Source organism: Mastomys coucha, unplaced genomic scaffold (genome assembly GCF_008632895.1).
Source record: "Mastomys coucha isolate ucsf_1 unplaced genomic scaffold, UCSF_Mcou_1 pScaffold21, whole genome shotgun sequence".
Classification (NCBI taxonomy): domain Eukaryota; kingdom Metazoa; phylum Chordata; class Mammalia; order Rodentia; family Muridae; genus Mastomys; species Mastomys coucha.
Window position 1 is genome coordinate 169,729,242 of NW_022196904.1, and position 27,445 is coordinate 169,756,686.

General features: G+C 42.0%; 1 protein-coding gene across 3 annotated transcripts in view; it reads left to right on the forward strand.

The window, feature by feature from the left end:
* Plce1 (phospholipase C epsilon 1) overlaps positions 1-27,445 on the forward strand; it is a 304,329-nt gene that overhangs the window by 141,455 nt on the left and 135,429 nt on the right. For all 3 annotated transcript variants that reach the window (XM_031390225.1, XM_031390227.1, XM_031390226.1), the window contains exon 4: positions 25,706-26,022. In XM_031390225.1, coding sequence (XP_031246085.1) covers positions 25,706-26,022 — 317 coding nt within the window. The remainder of the gene's footprint in view (positions 1-25,705; positions 26,023-27,445) is intronic.

Here is a 27,445-nt window from a genome sequence, read left to right on the forward strand (position 1 = left end):
CTGGAAAATTCCCCAGTTACTTTTAAAGAACGGAGTAGAGTAGGAAAGACGGAAAAGCACAAGATCTTTTCCCCAGAGAGACAAGGGAAGGAAGAGGGTCAAAGGATGACCTCTTCAAGGGAGAATTCATGTTTGAAGTCTGTGAAAATGGACCAGGGTTGGGGGAGGTGGAAACAAAGGAGGAGACAGAAAATTCCACTTGTACGAGGCACTTGGTCTTGGTGGTGGAGGCAGACAGTGTCAACTGTAGAAGCCAAGGCTAAGGCGGATGTGGAGTTAGTGGGCAGTCTTAATTTCCAAGAGGACAGTTCTGGAAATGGGTAGTGAAGTGGCTGTGTGGATGTACTTAACGCCTGTAAACGCCATTCAAAACTGTTAGGAGAGAATCGCTAATTTTTTGGATATTTTACCGCAATTAAAGAGAGAAAGTGAAGTGGGTGCGGGGAAGGCTCATGCTGTGCTAGTCTTTTTTCCCATGAGCTTACAAAGATCTGTGGAACTCGCTTCCTAGAAGTGGCCTGGGTTACAAATGGGGATTGCAGCAACCTGAAGGACAAAATAAAGGAATGACAGTCTAGCAGCTCATCATTATCTTGCCCACATCAGGAGGTGCTCACACAGGGCTCTGCAGGCTTGCAGCTTTGCCATAGCTTATGGGGTGGTCTGAAGGTGGCCAACAACCAAGGTATAATCAAAGCTGGCTTTTTTTTTTTTTGAAAGTTTCCTGAAATTCAGAGATATTAACAATTTAATTGTTTGTGCATGCACATGTGTGTCTGTGTATGAACTTATACATATGTGTGCGTGCAGGTGTGCTTGCCCTGTGTGTATGTGCAGAGGCTTAAGGAAGTCATTAGGTATCCTGTCGCTCTCTGCCTATTTCACTGAGGCAGAGTTTTTCCCTTTCATGTTTTGGACCAGACCGGAAGCCAGAAGGTCATAGCAACACTGTGTCTCCACACTTCTTCAGAGCCTGGGTGATGGGCATGGTCTTGATGCCAAGATGGCTGCACGAGTGCTGGAATCTGATCTCCAGTCCTCAAGATTTTGCAACGTGAGAGTTGGTTTTAATGTCAACTTGGTACATGCCTAGAGTCAAAAAAGAAAAAACCTCAACTGAGGGCATTTTCTTGATTGTTGTCTGATATGGGAGGGCCTAGTCCACTGTGGGTGGTACTACCCCTGGGAATCTGGTCCTGGATTAGAGAAGAAGCAGGTTGAACAAGCCACAGAGAGCAAACCAGTAAACAGCATTGCTCCACGGCCTCTGCTTTCATTTCTGACTCCAGGTTCCTGCCTTGGGTTCCCTCAATGATAGAGTGTAATATGGAAGTGTTAAGTGAAATAAACCATTTCCTCTGCAGGTTGCTCGAGAACACGGTCTTTATCACCGCCACGGAAAGCAAACTAAGTTTCAGGGTACTTGCTCTTAATTGTCGGGCCGTCTCTCCGTGCTCTCAAGAGACATGTTCTGATATAAAGCATTGATCAGGCAGGATATGGCCTTAATTTCAAGGGTGAGCTATTTCTAGATGGACAAGGGCAGAGCCTGTGCTCTGGTAGAGCATCTTCTACTAGTTTGGCCCAGTTAATCTTTCTCACTTCCTGTCCTCTCCTCAATAGCCTCATTAGAATCTCTCCCCGGGTTAACACAGTGGAAATGGCGGTCAGAAGAATCTTTAGCTTTAACAGACTCACAAAGTACCCAAGTGCAATGGCATCGGTTGGTACAAACCTGTAACCCCAGGCCTTGAGAGGCCCAGGCAGGAGGATGGCATGTTGAAAGCTGGCCTGGGCAGTATTAAAAGACCTGTCTCTCCCAAAGCAAAGACAGAACTACCTCCATAAGGCAAGATAAAAAATGAAGAGAAAAGGGTAAAGTAATCCATAGACAGATGCAGTGCTGAACGAGACAAATAGAATAAAGATTGGTGGTGAGAACTTCTCAAATAACGCAGTTGAATGTTCTCACATGTGTTCATGGCACCCGCTGATAGAATATACAGTGCTACAAACTCAACTTTTCTTCTTACATTGTAAGTGACAAGACTAAATATGACAGCTAACCAGTTCAAAGTGTAGTTATTGACACTGAAAGTATGTATTGGGAAGGAAAAGCACCACTGTTCATTTTTAATAATTTTGCATGTGTCTGTGTATCTATGATTAACTATTATTCAGGGTATAGCTAGGTGATAGCTGGAACAGTAATATAAAAAACAGAGTGTGCCTCACAGACTGAATCTTCCTTGAAAATAGAGGGTATTCTGCTTCTGATGGAAAAGTCTGACACATGACACATTTTCAAATTATATATATATATATTATATATATATATATACATACATATATACACATATATACACATATACATATATATATATATCTGTCAGGTTCTTTTTCAAGAGTTAATAGCTTTGAATATTAAAACCAGAAATCATAGTAGGAAAGCACACACGTTTGAAGTGCATGACTATAGCTCACAAATAGCTCTGTTTATAACGGCCGTCTCACTTGACTTCCTCCTAATCCAAACAGTTAGCCCTTGCATGCCTACCAGGCTGAAAAGGTATGCACATAGCTCCAATTCCAGAATTTTCTGTTTGTTTAAAGAAACATCCTGACTTATTAGTTTTGCTACCTTGAAATTATTTGGTGGATAAAAATATACCTTAATGTGATGCTGAGTATATTTCTGTAGCAGTTAATTAATTAAGAGATATTCATTAGCTGCCCACTGTGGCCCAGAGTCGTGTCAACTATGGGAAGAATGCAAATACATGACGAAGTCTGCAGCTTGTGGACTAGTGTTTCCCATTCCAGAGAAAGCGTAATGCTTGGTCTCAGGCCAGCTGAAGTAGCCCTTACCACCCTAAGTGAGAAAGCACTGGGCTGCTGAGCTGAGATGGGGACATACGTCATAGTATAAGGAGATTGGATGGGCGCATGACCAAGTGCCTCTGCTGAGGGGCCCAGGTCGTCAGGTATCATTCAAAGAACAGAATCTACACACAGGGAAACCTCAGCATCTGGCCAGCCAGCTATGATCCAGGAATGAGCGTGCCAAAAGATGGGGCCCCTAACCTGAGGGGGCAGTCGGCTCTTACTCATCTTCATTTTGCCCTCAGACATTGCTTTATGGAAAGAAAACATTCCGTCCTGTATCTCAGTGAGAGTGTCGACACAGTCTTATTGTGAACGGATGGATGGATGGAAGGATGGATGGAAGGCAGCAGGTCGGATAACAGAGAGTCCTTTGAGTTCTAAGCAGGGAACCCAGAAAGGTGATTGGTGAGAATGGTAGTGCCAAAGCAGCACGAGGGGTTTCAAATTAAAATGTCAACTCATACACCAGAGTCATCCAAAATGCTACACCAAGATCTAATCTAATGGTGACTACATGCACAGGCTCTCCCCGAAAACCTTGCTAAATAGTGAGAGTGGGAACAGTTCTAAAAGATGAATTTTCAGGGTTGCTAATTAGATGTTAAAGCAAGCAAGCAAACAAACAAGAACATCCCACCCCCCAGAATAAAAGAGAGGCAAATGTAATCAGAAAACACCACAGCCGGGTTTCACAGGGGAATCAAGAATTGCTTCTGAACTACGAGAGAACTTAGGAACTGTGTATGGTGAGATGGCTCAGGGGGTAAGAGAACCAACTGCTCTTCCAAAGGTCCTGAGTTCAAATCCCAGCAACCACATGGTGGCTCACAACCACCCATAATGAGATCCGACGCCCTCTATTGGTGCATCTGAAGACAGCTACAGTGTACTTGTGTATAATAATAAATAAATCTTAAAAAAAAAAAAAAGATTGTGTCTGAAGCTAAAAAGACTCAATAGATAAACAAGGCTAGACAATGCGACTTAAAATGATCAGGAGGATGGGTCAAGTCTCCCATCAAAGTGGTTATGGCTAAGAAAGGCCATTCATGTGTCATCTACATTGATATTCCATTTCCACGCACACACACTACACTTGGAATTTTGAAAAGAGGTCAATGTGAGGATGTTGAGGAGTTCAAGCCCCTCATTTCCAACATGCCCATTGCCAGTGGCTGTAATGCAGACCCCGTGGGCTTCACATTCTAGTGAAATCAGGAGAGAGGAGCCGCAGAGGCTTTGTTGAGGTGAGGTGATAAAAGGAACCCAAGCGTGAAGGAGGGTTACTTTGGGCTCCCTTGGTCCTGTTGGGAATATCAGTCTCTGACTTGTGCTGTGGTCAAGGCGGCATTCCACTTGAGCCTCACTGTCTGGTGCTTGAGTTTCTACATCCCTGCTCTTACTTAGAGCTCCACTTCCCTGAACTTCAGTTTCTGCATAGCTAAAGTGGAAACCAGACCAGTAGCCCTAGTTGTTTTCAGGGCTGGGTGTGGTAATGTATACATGGAACAGTATCTGGTGTGTCTTCAGTCGGTCTTGAGACAGTCACAGTCACTGATGGGGATGCTGCTGCCACTCTTGATTAGGTGACTGCACCTGCCACCCCTCTACTAAGTCCACTAACTCTGCTGTGAGCTCAGTCATAGCGTGCACAGAGAAGAATAATGTCTCCCGGGTTTTCCAAGCTGGGGTCCCTTACATTAGCAACTTAAAGGACACCTAAGAGGAGGTTGTCCAGTGGCTTCTGACAGCCACTTGTGACTTCATTAGATTGTCCTTAGTTTTCATGCATTTAGCCCTTCATTCATCCATTTTCTTAACATTTATCGAACATCTTCTCTGTGCCAAAATGACAGCAGTGAATGAGATGTGGCCTTTACTTTCAAGGCAGTGGAGGAGATGAACAAATGAGAAGTAAGCATGCACCTTTAGCTCAGTTAAGGGTTATGTCTGAAAGATGTGTAGCACATAGGGGCACAGGGGAAGGTCCGCAAACTGTGTTGAATGTGTGGGGATTCTAAAACTACTTGAGAGCCTAAAGAAATGTGAACAGGATTTAACAAGGGGCGGGGGCAACCTCTGACCTACATTAGGGAACTCTTTTTGTTTCCACTTAATTCTCTGCTGACTATCTGTTCCCACAACGGTAGAAAATGTACTACACGTTCACTGCTCGCATTGGGAGCTGTACTGGCTAGGTCTTATGTCAGCTTGACACAGGCTAGAGTCATCTGGGAAGAAGGAGCCTCTACTGAGAAAGTGTCCTAAACAGATTGTCCTGTGCATAACTATGCCTGTGGTGCGTTTTCTTGATAGGTGATTGACATGGGAGAGTCTCTCCCACATCGAGCAGTGCCAACCATGGGTGGATGGCCCTCGATGGTATAAGAAAGCAGGCTGAGCAATTAGGAGGAGAAAGCCAGTAAGCAACATTCCACTAGACTTTCTGCATCAGTTCCTGCCTCTAGGTTCTGTCTTGACTTGCCTAAGTGAAAGAATTATGGCCTGAGAGTTATAAGGTGAAATTTCCTTCCCCAAGATGCTTTATTATGGTGTTTCAGCACAACAATAGAAACCTTCACTAAGACAGAAGCTGCGTCTAAAATTTGTTATTGGCACAAAATTTAGCATTCAAGTTAAATTTTGTGTTGTATATTTTAGTGACAATAACTTAACTCGTTACAATAAACATTAAATGAATTGTTTGGTTTTTACTACATGAAATTAATCCTTTTTTGAGTTTTCAAATTGTATTAAAGGATTAGAACTCACTTAAATGGGGTATGAAAATTCTCATCCATGGGAGTCCTTATAGAACCTAATGGAATATGTTTATAATTTGTTTATAATGGGAATGTGGGCTAGTAGCAGATAATTGAGAAAGAGAAAAAAACCTCGAGATAGCCTGAGTCATGAAGTTTAAACTTCAGTCAAAACTGCGTCTTGAAGAAATAAAGAAGAAACCAGTGATATAGTTAAATTGAGAGTACTTTGTTTTGTTTAACTAAATTCTAACAGGACATATTTAACTATGTGCATGCAGGAAAGACTATAATATTTGCCAACTAAAAATACATACCTACTATTTTAATTCTTTCTTTTTATTTAAGTATTCTTTAACTTTGCATTTCTTCTGACAATAAGAAATTTTAAAAATATTTTGCATGTGCTAATCAGCAAGCAATTACATGGAAACATAAACAAGTTTACATTTCAGTATTTCTGAGACTATCTGTGTATATATTGTGAATATTCCCCTAGTTCGTACTCAGTCACACTCTTGATTAATAAATAAACATCTAAATTCCCATTTGAAGCACATGTTCTTGCACATGATTTGGAACAGCGAGAGGAAGGGAGTATGCAAAACACTTTAGAGATTTTGGAAAAACGAGTTCCAGACTAGTGACTTCTAAGCATATAACATGCGTGTTCAACTTGAGTTTCCCAACCAGTGTGTACAAAGCCAGTATTTGATCCCAAGTCTGGCTGATTCTCAAATCCATGTTCTTTACCTCTAAGATAGGGCTTCTTCAATTTTTTCATCCATGACCCATTTTTGCCTGAGAAATTTTATAAAACTGTGGACATATATTTATATATATACCATACATATATGAACTATATGGTATATATGTATATATATGGTATATATCTTCTACAATTACTGATAAAGAATTTTTGTTTTAGGATAATTATTTTTAAATGGTATGATTATATGTATGCTAATGATAAAAGCCAATGTATACACTAATAAGATTGAATTATTTTTAGATAAAGGATTAAATATTGTCTCAGTACTTGATACTTCAGACTACAGAGCATCTTCAATAGTTTTCAGATCTGATCAGTATTTTGATTTTATAATTGCTAGTGCTGAAAATATGATTTCACCTTAAATATATGCTAAAAAATAGCAGGATATGTTTAGGACCATCTCAGAAATTGTTGGAAATTCTGTCCTAACTCCCAAGCTAAATTTTAAATCCATTTTTTTTAAATAAAAAGAATAACTGCCTGTGACTCCAACTGCAGTAACCAATACCCACTTTTGCCTTCCTCAAGCACTGCACACGTGCACACACGTAGCAGTGGGGGGTGGGAGGGTTAAAGGTTAAAACTTAAGAGTACCAAGAGCGGGAAAGATGGCTTAGTGGTTAAGAGCACCCACTTCTCTTCCAGAGGACCCAGGTTTGATTCTCAGCATCTATATGGTAGTATTTTGTCACTACAACAGATAGCTAGACTAAGACACTCTTCCAGCTCACACTCACTGATGGCTTTGAGTCCATCAGTTTTATTTGGATCAGTTCTAACTGCATCAGGGAAGCAAATTTATTCTTAGTGGGTCAAATCTAGGGCCTGTGTGTTTTGCTTTGACAGCTGCTGTATTTTCAAAACTGGAAAACTTTTTATTAACAAGTGGCGTTCTAATTCTTCTGGCAGCCCGGTGCCATTATCTCTGATTGGCCTGGCTAGCAGGTGCTAACTCATGTATAAAACACATCAGCCTCATTTCCACACCTGCTGTGGCTCAATTTCATGCCTGCCTAGCCCTGCAGCCACCCACATCTGTGAGTCTTATATTGCATCCTGGTTGTCTCTTGTGCTGTGGAGGTCAAGGATTCAGGAAGTTAGATCAGGAATTGGGGCAAAGAGTAGACAAACCATAAACATGGGAAGGTTGTCTTGACACAGGCTTGCACAGCCCTCCTGGAAATGGAGGTAAAAAAGTGTGAGAGATCCTGAGGGATAATGTGTACAGAGCCTGGGAGACAAAGAAGAAGTGGCCCAGTGTCACAGCGAGGGGGAAGAGCCATTTGGCTGACTGATGTGGCTATACGGCAGAGTCTGAGGCAAAAGCTTGGTCCTAATGCATTAGAGAGCCCATGGAGCCTTTTGCATGTTGGATTTTAGGAACATCCTACCAACAATGAGTGGCCTGTGGCCCAGAACCTGAGAGGCAACCCCTGTGAGGAGAAGTGTTGCCATTGCAGTCCTGATTAGTCCTGCACTAGGATCTGGTGTGCTCAAAATGAAGATGTAAGAGCCAGTGAGAGGCCTCTTAGTTTGAGTTGGTATGGAGCGGTGGTTGCTGGAGGACTAGTTTAGAAAATTCAACATCACCGGGGGAAAAAAATGAAATGTAATGAAAAATACAGTTGGTTTAAGAATGGAGCATTTTTACTACAACATGGCACTCTCATTAAAAAATAAAAAAGATATCCACATCTGTGCCAAGGACTAGCATCTACCCTGAGTTAAGCTATCTGAGTGTTTCTCGAGTATCTGCCTCAGCAAAGCACTTGGGAGCAAAGTCTCCTTGGGACTGACATAAAGCATAGATCTTGCCCAAATGTGGAAAACCTTTAGGGACGCTAAAACCATTAGGGATCTGTAACCCTGACTTGAACCAAGCAGAATAAACAAACCCCTGCCCAAATTGGAACTCGCTGGATGCCTCGCAGAGCTATCCAAGGGGAAAGAAAGGCTGCAGCCTCCAGGGTCTTTGCGTGGGTTAACATCTCGCTTCAGCCTCTCCGCCTGAGTCTGATGAGAATGTGTGTGCTTCACTACATCCTTTGAAATACTGTAACATCTCAGTTGCCAACCCATGGATACTTGGAACTCTGAACCAATAATATATACTTTTTTATCTTCTTGAAAGTGGGATGTTAAAACCAAATTAGACCTAGTGGAATTGTGATAAATGAATTCCAAGATTGGAAATGCCCCAGAGAGCATTCACATTTCCCATGGATGGAGTTTTGGTACATTACTAACCTCTATTTCTATTTTCAATATCCTTTGCCACTCTTCCTAACTTTATAGTTTAGTTTTCTATATACACAGTGGAGAGAAACTTTATGTATAGTTTTGTTTTTTTTTTAAATCTGTTGACCCCATTTTAAGAAAAGAAAAGAAAACTGCACAGGCAGTTTGGAGAGGTATTTCATCAATAAACAGTCACTTTCGTGCCTGCTGTGAGCTGTAGACTATGTTAAGCACTGTTTGCGAACTTTAGAGGGAGCTGATAAAAATTAAAATAATTTCCTGATGTTTACAACCTATCATAAGGTAGAGATGAGACACTTAAATAGAAAACCAAGGTACAGAGAAGCTTCAAACTGAGCCCTCAGTGGTTACCCAGAGCTCACAGGAACACAGTTTGAATTATTCTAGAGCTGCATTCAGCCCTTATTTAACTCTGATTTACCTGTAGGAGATGGGTGTTATATAGTACAGTTATGGGAAACACCTACATATATCTGCTCAGACTCTTTTTAGCTAAGGATGAAACAGAAGAGAAAGACACTCTTCTCAACTCCTGGAAATGGTAATTTAGTTGACAGAGAAATGACTGTGTGAACAAGTGACTATATTGTTGTGTGATGACACTAAAGCAAAGATCAGTGGTTAAGAATGTAGGGTTTAGGGGGGAAAGAAAGGGTATAAAATATACATGACATGAATGTAGAGGAAGGACTTTTGAAGGGAGAAGGCAATGACCAATAAGAGGGGGCAGGGGGCAGGAGACAGTGGAGGAGGGGAATTAATTAGTACAAAGTATAATGCTATATATACATGATATATATATATATGCCATATATGGTATATATTTACATAGTTATGTATTATTATGTGTTGTATACTTATATATTAATGTACTTAAGTACAATGATCATATATAAATATATGAAATGTTATAATGAGAGCTTTTACTTTGTGTGCTAACTTTAAAAATAATTTAAAATTTAAAAACAAATATTTTTGTACGCCTTTTTTTAATTTTTTGAGACAGGGTTTCTCTGTATAGCCTTAGCTGTCCTGGAACTTACTCTGTAGACTAGGCTGGCCTCGAACTCAGAAATCTGCCTGCCTCTGCCTCCCAAGTGCTGAGATTAAAGGCATGTGCTACCACTGGCCATCTTAAGCCTTTTTGTAAGGTGAGATATGATGAGACTTCCAAGTACGCTCACAGAGTGTTCTGTAAAGGTCACTTAACTCCTTTCTTCCTGCATTTCATCATCTTAAGCAGTAAAATGGACAGCCCATATGCTCATCTTGGAAAGTATCATGGGATAGAATAAATAAAGAAGATAAAGTTATTAGAAAATTGTCCCCCAAAGTTAAGATGGAACAAAGAAGACAATCAGAAATAGCAAGAGGAAAGCTTTAGTGCTAGGATGAGTCTCAGGAAGGGGAATAGAAGGGTCAGACTTCCCAAAGGGAAGGAACCTGAAGGGGCTTGGGGGGGAGGTCTCTAAAACAGTGGTTGGGTACTAGGTCATGGCTAACCTCAGGACAGGGATGTAAGACAGCCACCCTTCCTCGATCTTACCTTCAGGGTTCATTTCTCCCATAGCAGGACCTCCCACAGTTCCCATGGTCAGCACCTTCTTTGCCTTAGGTCTCTCCATCTTCCCAGAAAACTCAGCTGGGTGAAGTCTATGTGACTCCTCCTGCTCTAGCTCAGCCCTGAGAAAGTTGGTCATGTTAAGGCAGAAATTCCATTTCCTATAAAACGAGAGAACACATGGAAGGAGGGAAGAATGGGAAGAAAGGATGGGAGAAGACAAATAGAGGGGGAGGAGGGAAGGGAAGGCTGGGACACACAGACACACTGAAGCAGACATGTTCCAGAAAGCGCAGATACCAGAGACCACCTTATCAAAACCCACCTCGCAGACACAGCCTTACGAGTGAAGTCCATTTGTCAAACTTCAGCTCTTCTCCTCCCTGCTTCAGCCCATACGTACGGCCTTGGAGAGAGTAAGCTATCTGAGAAGAGTCTGCCTATGTGGCTGCCATGACTGCCATGTCCCTTCTGAACCTGCTACCTTACCCCATGTAGGGCTCCGGGTTTTTGAGCCCTATGCCTGTGTATTCTGCTCTACCTTGAGGTCGAATAGTGAGCCCAGACTTCATCAGTTTGTTGTGGAGACTTTACCCACTTCACTTGACTCAGCTTTTGAACCTTTGATCTAAGCTAATGAAGAGCACAGACGCTTAAGCCCAAATCAAACAAGATTCCTACCATTTATTGATTCAGGCGCCACCCACCACTCACTGTTTTCAGTGTCTTATGAACACCAACAATCTTGTAACTGGAAATGCAGTACCAGAGCCAGCAAAGTCTCTGATTTCACCTGAGGCACTAAGAGTCAGGATATGCCTTTTTGGTGTTTGCAATAGAATCCCTCGAAGATAACATTGGCTTGTTTATGCCACTTCATGGCACAACTGTAGTCTTCTCTCCCTTGCCTGTGGCACCATTCCCCCAGTCTCAGTTGTGTGAGCCACTTTAAAACATTCCAAATTCCCTCTGCTGATGAAGCGTTTGGAGTTACTCTTTAATGCCCAGGGTCTATAGTCAACAACTACAAAACACACCCCAAGTCCTTGTGGATTATTATCTACTATTAATAAGAGGAAGCAAGACTGTGAGATGGGTCCCTTCAGGAGAAAAGATCACAGTAACTAGATTGTATTGAACGGCTTTCAAAAAAATATATAATCTCCTGGTGTCTTTTATGTTTACATCTGTAAGTATACCTTTGAGCCCTGTTACTTAAAGTTATTCTCTTCTTGCTCCAAACTGGATTGTTCCAACCTACAATCTGAAGGCCTATGGTTAGGTGTAGTAGGTTCCCCTAGACTGTGTGTGATATTTCTCTCTCTCTCAAAGGGAGATCCCCATGAAAGAAGTGTGCGCCCAGTGAGTAACTTACACTTCAGTGGAATGAGGGAGCCACATGGTTAGTGTGTATTAATGAGCTGCTTCATCCTTTTCTGACTCTCATGTGCTTACACAAGTGAATATTAACATGTGCCCAAGGTCTAGGGCCACTTGTCTGGAGTTCACACAGAAGCATGCAACCCTTCCATTATTGGTCTGGTCACTGTGCTGTTTCAGTTATGTTCTGTGTAATTCTCAGAACAACCTAGTGATGTGACTGAAAGTAAAACTTTCACACTTTAAGTTGGTGTCCCTAAAATACTAGTTATGCAAAGAACCTGAGAAAAGGAAAGAGACCTGATGTCTTTGAGCCCTGTTACTCAAAGTTATTCTTGTCTTGTCCCAACTAGATTGTTCCAGTCCACAATCTGAAGGCCTATGCTTAGGCTTAGTAGGTTCCCTTATTTTAGATGACTAAGTGTGGTATTTCTCAACCACAGAAGCCTTGCCTTTGTGATGGTTTGCATAAGCTCAGCCCAGGGAGTGGCACTATTAGAAGGTGTGGCCCTGTTGGAGTAGGTGTGTCGCTGTGGGTGTGGGCTATCAGACCTGCTTCCTAGGTGCCTGAAAGTCAGTCTTCTCTTAGAGGCCAGCAGATGAAGATGTAGATCTCTTACCTTCTCCTGCACCATGCCTGCCTGGATGCTGCTGCCACATTCCTGCTTTGATAATACTAAACTGAACTTTTGCACCTGTAAGCCAATCCCCAATTAAATGTTGTCCTTATAGGAGTTGCTTTGGTCATGGTGTCTGTTCACAGCAGTAAAACCCTAACTAAGACAGAAGTTAGTACCAGGGACTGGGGTATTGCTGTGTTAGGCCTGACCATGCTTTTGTTTGGATGAGTGTGGATTTTGGGACTTTGGGTTTGGAAAGCGGTGGAATGGTTTAAATGGGGCTTAATGGGCTATCCTAGTAAGAATATGGAAGATTTTGTTACTGAGAGTGATTTGAATTGGGCAGACCTTGCCAAGAGGTTTCAGTGGAGAATTTCAGTATGTGGTCTAGAGACTGTTTTTGTGGTATTTTGGTGGAGAATGTGGCTGATCTTTGCCCTTATCTGAAGAGTCTACCTGACACTAAGGTGAAGAGACTCAGGTGAATTGCATTGACAAAGAAGTCTGGAAACTCTCATCATAGACTTTGTTCTCTGGTTAAGTCTCATGAAGAGCATTTTAAGCAAGTGTAGGAAGCTGAGAAAGGAAAAATATAAAATATATGGTTCAAGTATTAAAAGGGCATTAGGAAGTAAAATGGAGCTGAATCCTGTGTTCTAGGAGATAACAGATCCTACCCAGCTCAGTTTAGATCCAAGCATGGTCATACACACCTTTATTCTCAGGAGATAAAGCTAAGCAGATCTCTGAGTTCAAGGCCAGCCAGAGACAGAGCTAAATTCTAGGTGAAGAAAAGCTTAAATCCAGGGATGGTGGTACACACCTTTAATCCCAGAAGATAGGCATGCAGGCCTCTGAGTTCAAGGTCAATCTACAGAGCAAGATCCAGGAGAGCCCAGTTTAGGCAGTGAAGGACTTGGGAAACAGAAAATTAGTGATCATGTCATAGAACAAGGGGCCATGTTCCAGCTCCCACAAGCAACATAACTCAGCAGCTTTGCCCACGTGGCTCTAGCTTTAGAATGAAAAATAGAAGAGACTACTGGGACAATTATACTGGTTAGCTGGAGCTAAGAAATTAGTGGTGATTAAGAAGAGACCAGCGTCACTGAGGTGAAATCATCTGGGAAGTGTTTTCTGAGAGCACAAAGAAGTTGTGTTCCAGAGATAGCCAAGGTTGTACCGTGTGCTGCAGCTATACTTGGTAATGTGTAAGAGTCACCCAGGTGGTACTGGTTTTGAAGGCATGAAGAAGTCATGAAGAACAGCTGAGGCTTGGCAGTATAAGAGTCCATGGAAGGCCATTGGTGAAGGTGCAGCCTCAGTTGTAGTTGATGGCCCAGGGCTGAAGGGGTCAAGCAAAGGAGTTGAGGCTTTGCACCATGAAAGGAGCCTATGAAAGGCTATTGGTGAAGCCTAGTTGCAGCAGAAGTCCCCAGTGTACTGGATATGCCAGTACCATGAGATGATCAGCAGCAGCAGTAGATCAACCTGAGCTTAGAGTGCTACAGGGATCAGAACTGGAGAAGTGATGCCAGCACTTTTGGAGGAGCCCAGAAGATCATGTGTGGATCCCAGACATTGGAACAAGAAGCTGTAACACTGAAGTTGCCTTGGAGACACCAAGATGTTCAAGATGCCAGAGCCATGGGCTATCTGCTCAGGAAAGCTGTTAACAGGAAGTAGAAACAGCCCAGGAGAAAGAAGTTTGATGCAGTCAACAAAGATGAAAAAGGAGTTGGAGATCTGAAGACCGCTTTGACATCAGACATGGAGATGCAGAGTTTGGAGTTTGCCCAGCTGGTTTCCTGTCTTGCTTTGGGGATTACAGTTAAGTGATTGGATGAATCTCAGAAGAGACTTTGAACTTTGGACTTTTAACATTGTTGAAACAACTATAGACTATGGGGACTTTTGAAGTTAAACAAAGTATATTTTGCATTATGCTATGTTTAGGTATGCTCCCCATAGACACATATGTTTGGATAAGCCTATGGGGGCCAGGGAGTGGAATGTCATGGTTTGCATATGCTGTCCCAGGGAGTAGCACTATTTGGAAGTGTGGCATTGTTGGAGCAGGTGTGGCCTTGTTGGAGTAGATGTGCCCCTGTTGGAGGAGGTGTGTCACTGTAGGTGTGAGTGCTTTAAGACCCTCATCCTAGATGCCTGGAAGTCAATCTTCTCTTAAAGGCTAGCAGCCTTCAGATGAAGATGTAGATCTCTCTACTCCTCCTGCACCATGCCTGCCTGGATGCTGCCATATTCCTGCCTTGATGATACTGGACTGAACCTCTGAATCTGTAAGCCAGCCCCAATTAAATGTTGTCCTTATAAGAATTGCCTTGGTCATGGTGTCTGCTCACAGCAGTGACAGCCTTGAAGAGAGTAAGCTGGCTGAGAAAAATTGCTGATATGACTGCCATGACTGCCAGAACCTTTCAATTTAACCCATGGAGGTCTCCAGGTCTTTGAACCTTGAGCTGTGTCTATTCCATCCTACATAGACACACACAGGATACGTTGATAGATGTGATAGAGTTCAAGAATACTGATGTGTACCATTCTGGTGATGTTTTGTACTCTAAGCTAGGAATCACAAGAAGTTTGCAGATAAATGTCTCTACCCAAAGAGCTTGATTATGGGACTAAAGAACTAGGAAATGGCCAAGTAGGATTTGAACTTGGGTCCATCCCGTCTTAGAGTCTACACTTGTGAGCACTCTTTACTTGATATGGAGCTCTGGGAGGATCCTGGTAGAAGGAGGAATCTGTAGTGATTAGAGGTGCCAGAACTCTTGGGCCTTCAGCCCTGGCTTGCACAGGAAGCAGTGGCGGCTGGCCAGCAGGGATTCACAGACACTAGATGCTGGCAACTGAGCTGCTCACATCCAGCTGGAGGAGCCAACGCTGTTCTTGTGTGTGCTGCTCAGGCCCCAAATAACGAAGCCAACGTCTGTCTTTTCAGGTCCGATGGCTGTTTTATACCAAATCAGAAAAAAACCTGACCCCAGGAAGGAAGTGTGAGATCTCTCCCAGACTTGTATAAATGGTGTTGTTTCCTTTACACAGTTCACTGGGACGGCCTCCAGCCCCCTCCTGCCTGGCGTTGCCATCAGGGACATCATCTCACAGGGCCAAATGACCTTTCTGAGCCACTACACTTTGATCTAGTGAATTTATAATATCCTTCTTATTTTTTTACAGCATAGAACAATCAGCAGCTGATATAAACACATGCAGGTGGAAGTTAGGGGAAAGCTGAGGCTGCAGAAGGGAAGGGACCAGCCCTCGAGACTAGAGGTTGATGGATAGGTACAAGCCTGGCTCAGGACATAGAAGAAGAAATAAGAATGCCTCTGGGCCTTTGAGTCTGAGAAAACGAAGCTGTTGGATTTATTTTATAAATGAAATCTAGATGGAATTTAATTGTCTTAACTTCGAGAGGCTGGAATGTCCAGATTTGGTCACAGTAAGAAGTTCAAAATCAGAGTTGTATATTTGTAAGCCATTTGCTTAGTTGTGATGGTCACAACTTATGGTGAGCCTTCTTAGAATCAGGAGCTGCAAGGTGTCCCAGAATTTAGTATTATGGCTGTATAGTAAGTAAGAAGTCACAGTAATGTAGTGATCTGAGCTAGAACTCAAGCAAGGCACATGGTGTCAGGCATGAAGTTGTAGATTCCCATGCTTCCTCTGTGCAGCAACCTTATGATGATCTTAACGCATCCAGCTTAAGGGTCAGTAAAAAATCTTTTGCTTAAATCATCAAACATAGTCATGAACACACTGGCTGCATAAGTAAATATAAAATAGTCTCTGCCCATTACTAGCACATTTATATTATCTAGGTGGAATTCGCATAGTACACTTTCTAGTCACTTTGATACCATTTCTGTTCAAAAGAAGTGAATAATCTTGAGTTTGCAGATAAGTTAAACTCTGGTGCCCAAATCACGAGAAATGGTTCCGAGCATAGGCTTTGGAGCCGCCAGTGTCTAGCTTAGAATTCAGGTGCTTCTTCTCACTGCTTATGGCTTATTTGGACAAGTTGCCTGTACTCTCTGAGTTTGCTCAGCTAGAAGATGGAATGTTAATCCTCCCTTGGTAAAATCAAGAGGTCTTAATTTTTTGCAAGTAATAAGCTTAGTGCTTAGTTGAGTGGAAGGCTTTCAAATGTCAGTAAGTGATATGCTATCAGCGCCATTATTTCAGCTTTCTGGGGGAAAACCAAGTCTCTAGGTCCATGTGCATTTTTCTCATTAAGTAACTTTGACTTATCCAACGTTTGGTATAGGTCATTTCTGCAATGATCTGTTTGTTCTAAGTCAGAAGCAATAATCATAGTTTACTTTTTATCCTGCAGAGCGATTCTAACTGATACTCACTGCCACAGGTTGAAAATATGAGTATGATCACAATGATGATAGAGCGTCTTCTGCATTAATAGAAAGGTGTGTGTATTCTATTCCTTTTCCAAAAGTTTTCAAAATATCAGGTTGTGACTTGAAGACAGGGTCACTGTTACGTCTCATTTGGTCCCCTTCTCTTGTCTAACAGCAAGGCTAAATTAGAGTCAAAAGTGTGAATAGTCAATAAACGTTCTTCTCAGATCAGAATTAACCACATAGTGTTGTCAGATCAAAATGAGTGCAAACTTGAGCATGAAATCCAATCTGTTAAGTATGCTTATCAGTAAAATAATAGACAAGCCCGCATCGTTTCAATGGCCACAGAGGAATCATCTGACAAACTCTTCTCCTGTGTGTGCGTGTGCGTGTGTGTGTGTGTAAAATGTCTTCAAGCTGGTACATCTATGTGAACTTCTCAGCTGAGTCTATGCATAATGGTGGGAAATGTCCAAGCAGAGACTCCCACTCTAACATTGTACTGGAGTGTCCTATACAGAGAAGCGAATGAGACTATGAGGTAGGAGGAATCCTGACTGGAAAAGAGAAGTAAATCTATTATGTATGATTCCATGTTTAGACAGAATGACGAAGTCCACCAGTGCAGTACTAGAGCAGGCAAGTTCTCATTCTACATAGGCACTTTTTTTCCTCTTTCACTGTGACATGTAATATAATAAACCCAAACAGATTGCTTGTTACAGGGTTATGAAAAATGATTAAAAATATATGTTATAATATACAAAGAGCATGGACTATTAAAGAGCCTTTTAAAAATAAACATAACATAAGGATTAAAGAAATGTACAATGTGGGAAGGTTATATTAGAAAAAATTTTGTGTTTTTATATCATATCCTAATTTTATACTCTCTCTCTCTCTCTCTCTCTCTCTCTCTCTCTCTCTTTGTGTGTGTGTGAGAGAGAGAGAGAAAAGTGAAATATTGACCATTTTCATTCTGCTCCTATTTGTCTCTATATTTCTTGTAGCCATGCATTTCCTCAGAATGCAGGGCCAACAAAATGTTTCCTAAATGGGAATATTGTCCAATAAGTTTTTTTTTCTGAGGGTTGTCAGTGTAGTAGACAGTTTTATCTAACCATGTTTTAACTCTCAATCTAGAGATTATTTTATTTACCTATTATCTTTTTCATGTCCACTGGTATTTTGCCTACATGTATGTCTGAGTGAGGGTGTCAGATCCCCTGGAACTGGAGTTACCAATGGTGCTGGGAATTGAACTTGAGTCTTCTAGAAGAACACGCAGTGCTCCCAACCACTAAGCTATCTCTCCAGCCCCTAGACATTATTTTAAGTTATGATTTGGAAGTAATAATGCTTCATTCATCTTATGAACTCATCTTTGTCAGGGGAGGCTGCAAACAAGCCAGACACCTTCCTTGTTAGATCGATTTCCCTACTCTAAAACCAATAACAAGAGGCAAGGGGGAAAACTGACACCCATTTACCAACCTTCTCTAAGCCTGTCACTTCCCTGCAGAAGCCATTTCTAGCTCTGACTGAGAGCTGGTGTTTTCAAGGCAATTTTGACTTTTTTTTTTTCTAAAAAAGAAATCAATGTCTTTCTCTCTGCGTCTTATTTTATATAATTGGAAGTGCACCATTAGATATGTGCAACTGAGAACCTGAAATTTAGCTTTTTAAAATAAAGTAACTGTTTACAAAATTCACTCAGTTTTTTCAGAGCTAAAAATAGAGTCTATACAAGAAGTTTTTCCTGCTCTCTTCCCTAAATAAACTAAAGTCTTTTCAAAAGGAAAATTTAGTCATTCATTTAATGTATGAGTGTTTTGCCAGCCTGAATTCTCTGCACCCTTTGTGTGCCTAGTGCCTGGGAAGGTCAGAGGAGGGCCCTGGATCCCTGGCACTGCAGTCACAGACTGTTGTAAGCTGCCATGTGGGGGCTGGGAACTGAACCTAGGACCTCAGAAAGAGCAACATGTGCTTTTAACTGCTGCGCCATCTCTCCATCCCCAGCAATATTTATTGGGAAAAATATGAACACCCCAAAAACCGAGCCTCTTTTTTGATTATGAGATTATTGGAGTTTTGTTCTGTGGATACATTTTCCAGGAACATTTTAATGTGTTTTTAAAATACTGTTATTTGTACATTATTTAAAAAAAAAAAAAAAAAGAAAACTAAGTAGGACAGAACTGTGTGTCCTGGACAGATATGAAAACCTAGGCCTACTATTACAAACCTCTCTACCCCTCAATGATATCATATTTATTGTTCTATGTTTTCTTTTTTTTCATATAAACTCATGAAAAACTTTTCATTTCAGTACAGATTAGTTTACCTCATCTATGTTTTTGCAAGAATATCTGTTAGATAAAATACTAGAATTAAAATGGCTAAGGAGACACGCCTACAATCTTGACTTGCTTTCCAAGCCATGCATAGCTCCCCACTAGTGACAGAGTGGGATTGAAAGAGTTTCAGAAGCCAAGTCATAAACAGGTTCTCCTGGGGCTCCTTCTCCTGGAGTTTCTTCTCCTAGGGTTTCTTCCTATGTCCTTTAAAGTTGGAGTTGGAGTTTAGAGAGAGGGTGCCTTCTAACTTCAGATTCCATAATGAGAAATCCCAGAGAGACAGACAGAGAGATCCACTCCATGGGAAATCAGAAGCCTGTTACCTCTGCAAAAGATCCCTCAAAATGCTTGATGTGAAATGGGTATATTTTCAGAGTCAGAACAAAGTTAAAACTCCAGCCCCATCTCTTTAGGACACTCTTATCTTTAAGAAAATGGCTTAACCTTTCCTGTTCCATAGTCTATGGAATGGAGATTGCCACACCCAATTCATGTTTTCTGTGAGAATAAAGCCTGTTTTATAGTGCCAAAGACAGTAATATTTGGAAAGCAAGAGCTAGAATGAGTAGCTATTATTTGAGGTGCATTCCCTGCAAGCACCGTGACAGGCAGAGAAATGAACCATAAAGAGGTGAGAATGAAAACTTGGTCCAGCTTGACTTTGTCAGGCTGAATTAAATGTTGAGAGTCTGACGTCAGGCAGTTGATTGCCAGCATATTTTAAAACAGTACAGTCTGGGGGAAAGTTTCCTGGTGTACTACAATCTCTAGTGCACAAAGAGGCACAGTCACATTGAAACTCAACTCAAAGTACATGTCACTTCTTCCAAGAGAGGCCTATGGCAGGATCTGGCATGGTTTTAGTGACACAGATAACAGAGATCATTTAGGTTATTAGCCATCTCTGGTCCTGGTTGTGGGAGCTTGAGGTAGCCCCTGTCTAAACAGATAAAGTAACAATCATTTAGACTATTAGCTACCTCCGCTCCTGGTAGTGAGAGCTGGAATATGGTCTGGCCCTAGAGATAACACAGATCACAAGGCTATTAATCACCTCCAATTCCCAGCTTTCTGGGTGGAAAAAACAGGTTTTGCATCCTTTCCTTTGAGAGGACAATCTGCATGCTTAGCATTCCTGGTTTCCCTGGTGATCTGTGGGTTGAAAGATCTTCATGCTCCCAGCGTGGCCAAGTATCCTGAGCGGTTGGTTATGCTTTAATCACTATTGTAAAAAGTGCTACCATCTTGGTTAGTACACACTCCCTAACACTATACCTTCCCAACCCACGTTTATTTTGTTTGAATGATTGTTTTGCCTGCATATAGGTATGTGTACCATGTGTGTGCTTGGTGCTCAAGGAGGTCAGAATGGAGTATTAGATCCCACTGGAGTTAGATTCCATTGTAAGCTGGCAAGTGGGTACTGGGAACTGAACTCGGATCCTCTGGAAGAGCAATAGGTGTTCTTAATAGCTGAGCCATCTCTCTAGAACCAAGAGGCTCCTTTCTTAACTGCAGGATTTCTCAAATCCTTAGTAATTCCCACAGGGAATATGATGTGCTATCACCAGCAGCCCTCAACCTTGCTGTCTGTCTCCACATCATTTACAGAGAGATCAGTGTCTCATTACCCTCAGCTATCAGAAATGAGTCAAGCCTGGGCCTGAAGTTTATGTTTCCAAGAACTCCTGGGCTTCTGAGAATCTGTGTGGAGAAGGGGGTGAGGTTGGGGGGAGAGCGGCTGTGCCTGCTCAGGAGACAGTAGTTTGTCCCCCATAGCTGAAGCCTATTTTAAGAGAGATGGGGGTATCACTGTAGAAAACAAGGAAGCACGAGAATATGGGTGTGCTCAGGAAGAGACAAATGTGTTAGATTTCTGGGTCTCATCATCTTTACCTAAGTAGCTCCGTGCCTTGGGGAATGGGAAGTCCAGGCCAAACCTTTCTTTTGAGAGAAGTTACTCAGAAAAGCTTCAGCATCCTCAGAGAGCACGCCTCTCTCTCCTTCCTGTCTGGTGATCACCAACGTGACTTCGTCTGCTAGGATCATTCCCTGGGGTAATGTATAAGAACCTGAATCAAGCAGGAAGACCCAGGGAATGAACTACATTTATGAGTGGTTCCCATGAGTTACTCTCCATCTAGTACATTTTGAAAATCTCCAAGTCTATAGGGATTGCATGATAGAAAACAGTAACTTGGTCAGCACAAAACCCCACTCAAGTACCTCAAGCTAAGGTTCAAGAATTCCAGCCACTTCCATTTCTTAATGAAGAAGAAGGTTTTTTTTCCCCTCTATGCTTCACGTGGTCATCGCAGTTCCAGAGTAATGCCATCATACTGGGAGGAAACCATTGCTCGTGTAGCAGGTAGTTACTGCTGGAGCTAAATGCTTGTGCCAAAGACCCAAGAATCTAGCTTATCAGCAGTCAGTTCTGGAAATGGCAAAAAGGTGAGTTAGAACCTGAAGATTCTGGCTTCTGGCTGAACACTCTGCTTCCCTACACTAATAAGGAGCTATCATGTGTGTGGTCAGTGATCAGAGGCTGGCCTTCATGTTGAACAGTACATCTCAATGGATGCAAGAAAAATGATGTGAAAATTTCTGTTCATTTACTAAGTGCCTACTGTGTTCTAGTCTTTATTCTAAGTACTCTGATGTTGGGACTTAGTAAACAAGAAAAGATCACTGCTCACATAGAGATCCCTTCGTAGGATCTAAAAACCAGTTTAATAATAGAAAAAATTGAAGAAAATGAATAAAATATCTTTACCTTTGTTTTAACCCAGTATCCCCTGTAAATTATTAAAATTATGCTTTGTATAGATCTAATCTAACATACTTTAGACAGTTCTGATGTAAACCATGGGGAATTCCTATGAACTCACAAAGGGCCCACCTGAATGTCTGTATGCTACAGAGATGCTTCAGACTGAAGGAGAGAAGTCTACCTTCTGGGCCACACACACTCTCACCTTAAAAGTCAAAGAGGTCATTTTATTTGATCACTCCAACTTATGAACAAACAAATTACACTAACCAAAATCTCTTGAAATTCGTCTATAGATTGGATGTCAAGGCGACAGCATGCTGATTAATGAGGATATGGGGTCTGAAGACAAGTAGACCCTGTGTCTGTGACAGCTCTGACATTGCTTATGTCACCTTATATGAGCTACAGCTGTTGTGAGTCAAATCTGGATGATAATGCCCAATCTCCTGGGAGATGGGGGGATGGCTCAGCAGGTAAGGGTGCTCGTCATCAAGTCTGGTGATCTGAGTTCAATCCCTGGGACTCACATGGCAGAAGGAGAGACTTGACTTCTGCAAGTTGCCCCCCGACCTCTATGTGTGTGGTATCTAGCACACTCACACCCACATACATTTACAATATATATAAGTGAATACATTTAAATTAGTACTAAGCATAGGAAGCTTATATTTGAGCAGAGAATCGCAATGTGCAGTTACTTTGTCTCTTGGTACCCGTGCCTGAGGCTGTGATAGTCTCAATATTCAGCTGTAGAGTAAGCGTTACAGAAAACTGTGTATCTGAGCCTGAAAGGGATGTAGATAATTTTAGGTTGGGTTTTGGTTTTTGAGCAAGAGACTTGTAGTTCAGCTGGCCTTGAACTCTGGATCCTACTGTTTCCATCTCCCCCATCCCTCCCCCACCCCAAACTAGGTATAGTATAGTATAGTATAGTATAGTATAGTATAGTATAGTATAGTATAGTATAGCATAGTATAGTATTGTATAGTATGAGTTGCTACACATAGCTAGGAAAGATAATTTATTCTTCAGAAGCTTTCTAAGAAGGTTTTTGCAAGAGACAACGTACACTCCCTGTGGGTGCACAGGTGAGAGGGAAAGATCAGGAGTGGTGAGCTCCAGGTCACTAACCCAGCATCAAGCTGTGCAGAGAGAGGCTGGGCTGATAAGCTGATGAGGTAGGAGAGGATGGCATGTGAGGAGGAAGGGCTAGCGAGGATGAGAGAAGAAGGAATATAGTGCCTGTTCAAAGCATGGGAGCTGGTGATAGAAAATTGTGTCTCAAGAATACTTGTATGTTACCTTGTGAATATATAAAAATTCCCAAGTAATCCTGCCTTTAGAAAATGGAAAAACCCAAACAGGTTTCAAGCCTTCCAGCCTTGATCTGTGCTGTCTTTGGGCATGATGTCACAAGGCCATTAGATTTATTGTGGTTACTCTGGTTATATTTCTTTGTTTTTAACTGTTTTATTCTCATCTCCATCATTCCCACTTATCACTAGATCCATCATTGTGACAGTGATTCCTATCTCAGGATACATTGTTGTTTCAAACATATGATCTTAGTTATTCATGTATTTTGTTTCATTATCTAGTCTATTTTATATTACATAAGTTGTTACTACAGGAGATTTACTGTTGTTTCCTCTGTAGAGTACGTTATTTTGAAATCATGTTTTCAAGTTAGATGCTTCTGAGAAAAAGTCCTAATTCCACTGTACATAAATTATCAAGACCAAAAACTATCCCTGGCATCTAGCTTTACTGTGACTCAATTTCCAGTAAGCACAGCTATTTTATAAACTATTCAAAGAACTGAACACAGGGGCTAGATTCTGGGATATATGTTAGACTTTAAAAATATGAGTTTAGAGGAACCAAGTGGTAGTCCCCAGTCTCTGCTACAGTAGGATTTTGGTGGTTTAGTCCAGGAGACAGATAAATATAAAGTGAATCCCTCGCTCACCCATCTGACTTTTAGGATTAAACAGATGTGATCATGTGGCTATGATAGAATTTATAGGGAAAACAAAACAGAAATTGTTACCAGGAATAAGTTTAGAACCATCTAGCTTTGTATCAGTGGAGGGCAAAGAGAGTGCAACCTTGAAGAGTTTTCTTCATATATATTGAGATAAGATCTCACCACTCACTTTTTAAGCCCTGGCTGGCTTGAAATTTGGTGTCTCATCTAGACTGGCTTTGAGCTCGTAACCTTCCTGTTTAACCTTCTCTAGTTCTGGAATTACAGATGCTCTCCACCACACTGAGTGATTCCGTTTTAGAGCCATTTGCGGTGATACGCCCGAAGATCTCTGCAAGAGAGGGCGAAAGAGTTGAAATCTGAAAGCTATGGAATTCCTTCTAGAACTGGTAGCTGCCCAGCACTCCCAGCTTGGCATAGGTGGGAGTCTAGTAGTATGGTGTTAACAGGAAGACAGATGGGCCTAATCTTAACAAGGGTCACGTAGACCTTCTATAACAGGAAGCAGGTATGGTTCTGGTTGTATAGCATATGATCTCGACTGCAGCAGTATGAGAATATAAAGATGTCCAGGAGGGTCTGCTATAAGAAAAAAAACATGCACAGGATGGAGATTATGGGTAGTTTGGATCTCATAGTAGTGTTTCCAGAAGAGGTTCCAAGGATGCTAGTTGTACAGAATGATCAACTAGATATTGGATAAAGTGTGGGCAATGCTGGCCTAAGATAAAGCAAATGGGCTCTTTGCTGCAAGTCCTTCAGAGCCTGTAGTAATGTACCAGTGTACCTGAAGTATCTCCAGGAAGAGATTGTATAACATGAATGTTTTAACCTTTCCCAAATTTGTTTAACTACAAAGCTGGATGTTCTCCCAGGGGATATAGCTCAGCTGATAGAGTACTTGATGAGCCTACACAAAGTCCTGGGTTTGGGTTCCAGTACCACATAAACACTTGTAATTATAGTCCTCAAAAGAAGCAGAAGTTCAGGGTCGTCCTCAAAAAATAGTAAATGGCTCAGTTAGAAAACAGGTAATGAATGAATGAATGAATGAATGAATTTGGGCAGATAGCTAAGCTAAGAACTAGAGTAGGCAGGTATCAAAGTAGAGAGAAACCGGGCCATGGTGGCGCATGCCTTTAATCCCAGCACTTGGGAGGCAGAGGCAGGTGGATTTCTGAGTTCAAGGCCAGCCTGGTCTACAGAATGAGTTCCAGGACAGCCAGGGCTGCACAGAGAAACCCTGTCTCGTAAAACCAAAAAAAAAAAAAAAGGAAAGAGAAGTGTGTGTCAGTTCTATTAAGGGAACTGTTTGAACCTATATATCCCTGCCTTCAGTATTTCTTTCTATTGCCTCATCACCTCCTGCCCTGCATTTCCTCTGCCACCTTCTTGTTACCAGTAGTAACATGAGCTAAGATTATGTATTTGAATTTATTCCCATGTAACCCATTCCTTTCTTACCTTTATAGGTGGGTCTATTTTTGCAAACTTCCAAATGATCCTCAGTGAAATAGAAGCCTTTGCAGGTGTGGCAATGGTAGACTATACCATGATGCTTTGAAACTGTGTGTTACAGAGGAGCTACACATTTATAAGAAATGTGCAATCTTCTTCTGTCCTCAAATGCCCCTGGCTGTACACACACTCAACATTATTTATCTTAACTCTGACGATTAACCAAGGAAGATAAATAATTAGATGATCTATAAAATTTTATAGTGAGCTTGTTGGATAGTGATGTGTTAAATTAATGCTGCTTCTGACAGAAGACAAGTCCCCACCTCCACCTCCCAGGGATGTGGGAGGACAGATGTGAGGAAGGTCTTCATTGCAAGTATGACAGTGTAGGGCTACTCACTAAGCTGAGAATTTCATAAGGTTTTGACTGGCTTTTCAGTAAATATCTATTGTCGGGAATCCCAGTCTTGGTATAACCATAATTTCTTTTTTTTTCCAGAACGCCAACCGGGCAACTCTATGGCCAATTCCAATCCTGTTCCTTCAAGTTCTGCTGGAATCAGCAAAGAGCTGATTGATCTCCAGCCCCTCATTCAGTTCCCAGAGGAAGTGGCCAGCATCTTAACAGAACAGGAACAGAACATTTACCGCAGGGTCCTGCCCATGGACTACCTCTGTTTCTTAACCCGGGACTTGAGTTCACCTGAATGCCAGAGATCACTGCCCCGTCTCAAAGCATCCATCTCAGAATCAATCCTCACCTCTCAAAGTGGAGAACACAATGCTCTTGAAGACCTTGTGATGAGATTTAACGAGGTAGGAACCCACTTAGATGTTTCTGTATTTGAGCCAACATGTGTTATTCTTAAGTGTATTTCTTGTCTGGATTTGTCTGTCTTTGATATCTCTCCTGCCTGTCTTTACGTCTTCTATGATGGTCAGTTTCCATTCCAGGCCCTGAGATTGCCACCACACTGCCTTCTTCCTCCTCCTCACTCCACACTAACTGCCTGCAACTCTGACGGAGACTACAAATATTTCAATTCCTAGCCTCCCCATCCACCCGTTTCCAACAGTGTTTTTAAGACCTGTGTCTTGGTTGTGAGCTTTGACATCATAACACCTGGCCACATCTATCCAAATGTCTCCCTTCTGTCTATCAGTACTTCCCAGAAATGTAAAAGGCCAATGTGCCTGGAGCGTCTCATCTAAGGAAGCATGGAGGTAGTTCCTAGGGAGGTATGAATCATTCCACTCCTCTCTCTGTATCCTACTAACATCTTCAAGCCCAGAAAGTCACCTTTAAGCTCTACAAAATGCCAGGATCCAGGTCTAAAGAGCACAATGAGCGTAGAGTTTGGAAACACTGAAGGTGAAGCTTCTATATGGTATCCAGGGGGTGAGAAGCCAATGGCTGCAGTCTCTATGGCTTAGGTCAAGGAGTAAGTGACAAGAAGGAGATGCAGGTCCTGGTCTTAAAGGACTCTTCTCTCTCCACAATGCTCCCCATACCCATCATTTTCTTTTTTTTTCCTTCCACTCATTATAGTTTTAATTTCATTTGCCCTGATTATCAATTTACTAATTTTTAATAGAGATATTATAGGTTCTTGGTTGTTTGAACTTTACAAATAGCACAATTTCTGATTTGGCTCACTAGGAGGCTCCATCTAATGCTAAGAAGACTCTCATTGCGGGTCATGACTGTCTCTGGTTGACAGAGGGCCCATCGGCCTTTGTTACATGTGCCCTTCCATACTCTTGGCCTCGGTCTGCAGCCTCCACGGCTTTCCAGCAAAGACCCTGGCAATGCTGGTGCATATCATGGACCAGGATGAAGCCAAAGGGATGAGGGAAAGTGTTAGAGGCTGAGCCAAACTGGTTTCATGTGTAGCTGTGTCCCCAAACACCATTCCGCAGGAAGAAGCCCGTGTCCACTGGCCCGGCAGGCTAATGACGGCCATTTTACATGCACCGCATGTCTTCACAGTAAGGAACCTTGAAGAACAGCTTTCCCGTCCTCAGTAGACAAACCAAGGTGCAAGGACAGTTACACAGGAGATGGGTGGCTGTTGTGAGATGCAAACCCATATATTCCTGGCTTTCACCTCTACAGTGTCCTGCATGGCGCCTGCTTTGAAGGTGATACTAGCTATAGCTGCAGATTTCCATCCCGCCCCAAACTAAGACAGAATTACAGGGACTCCATAGGGGAGCTTGCAAACCACACTGACCCAGA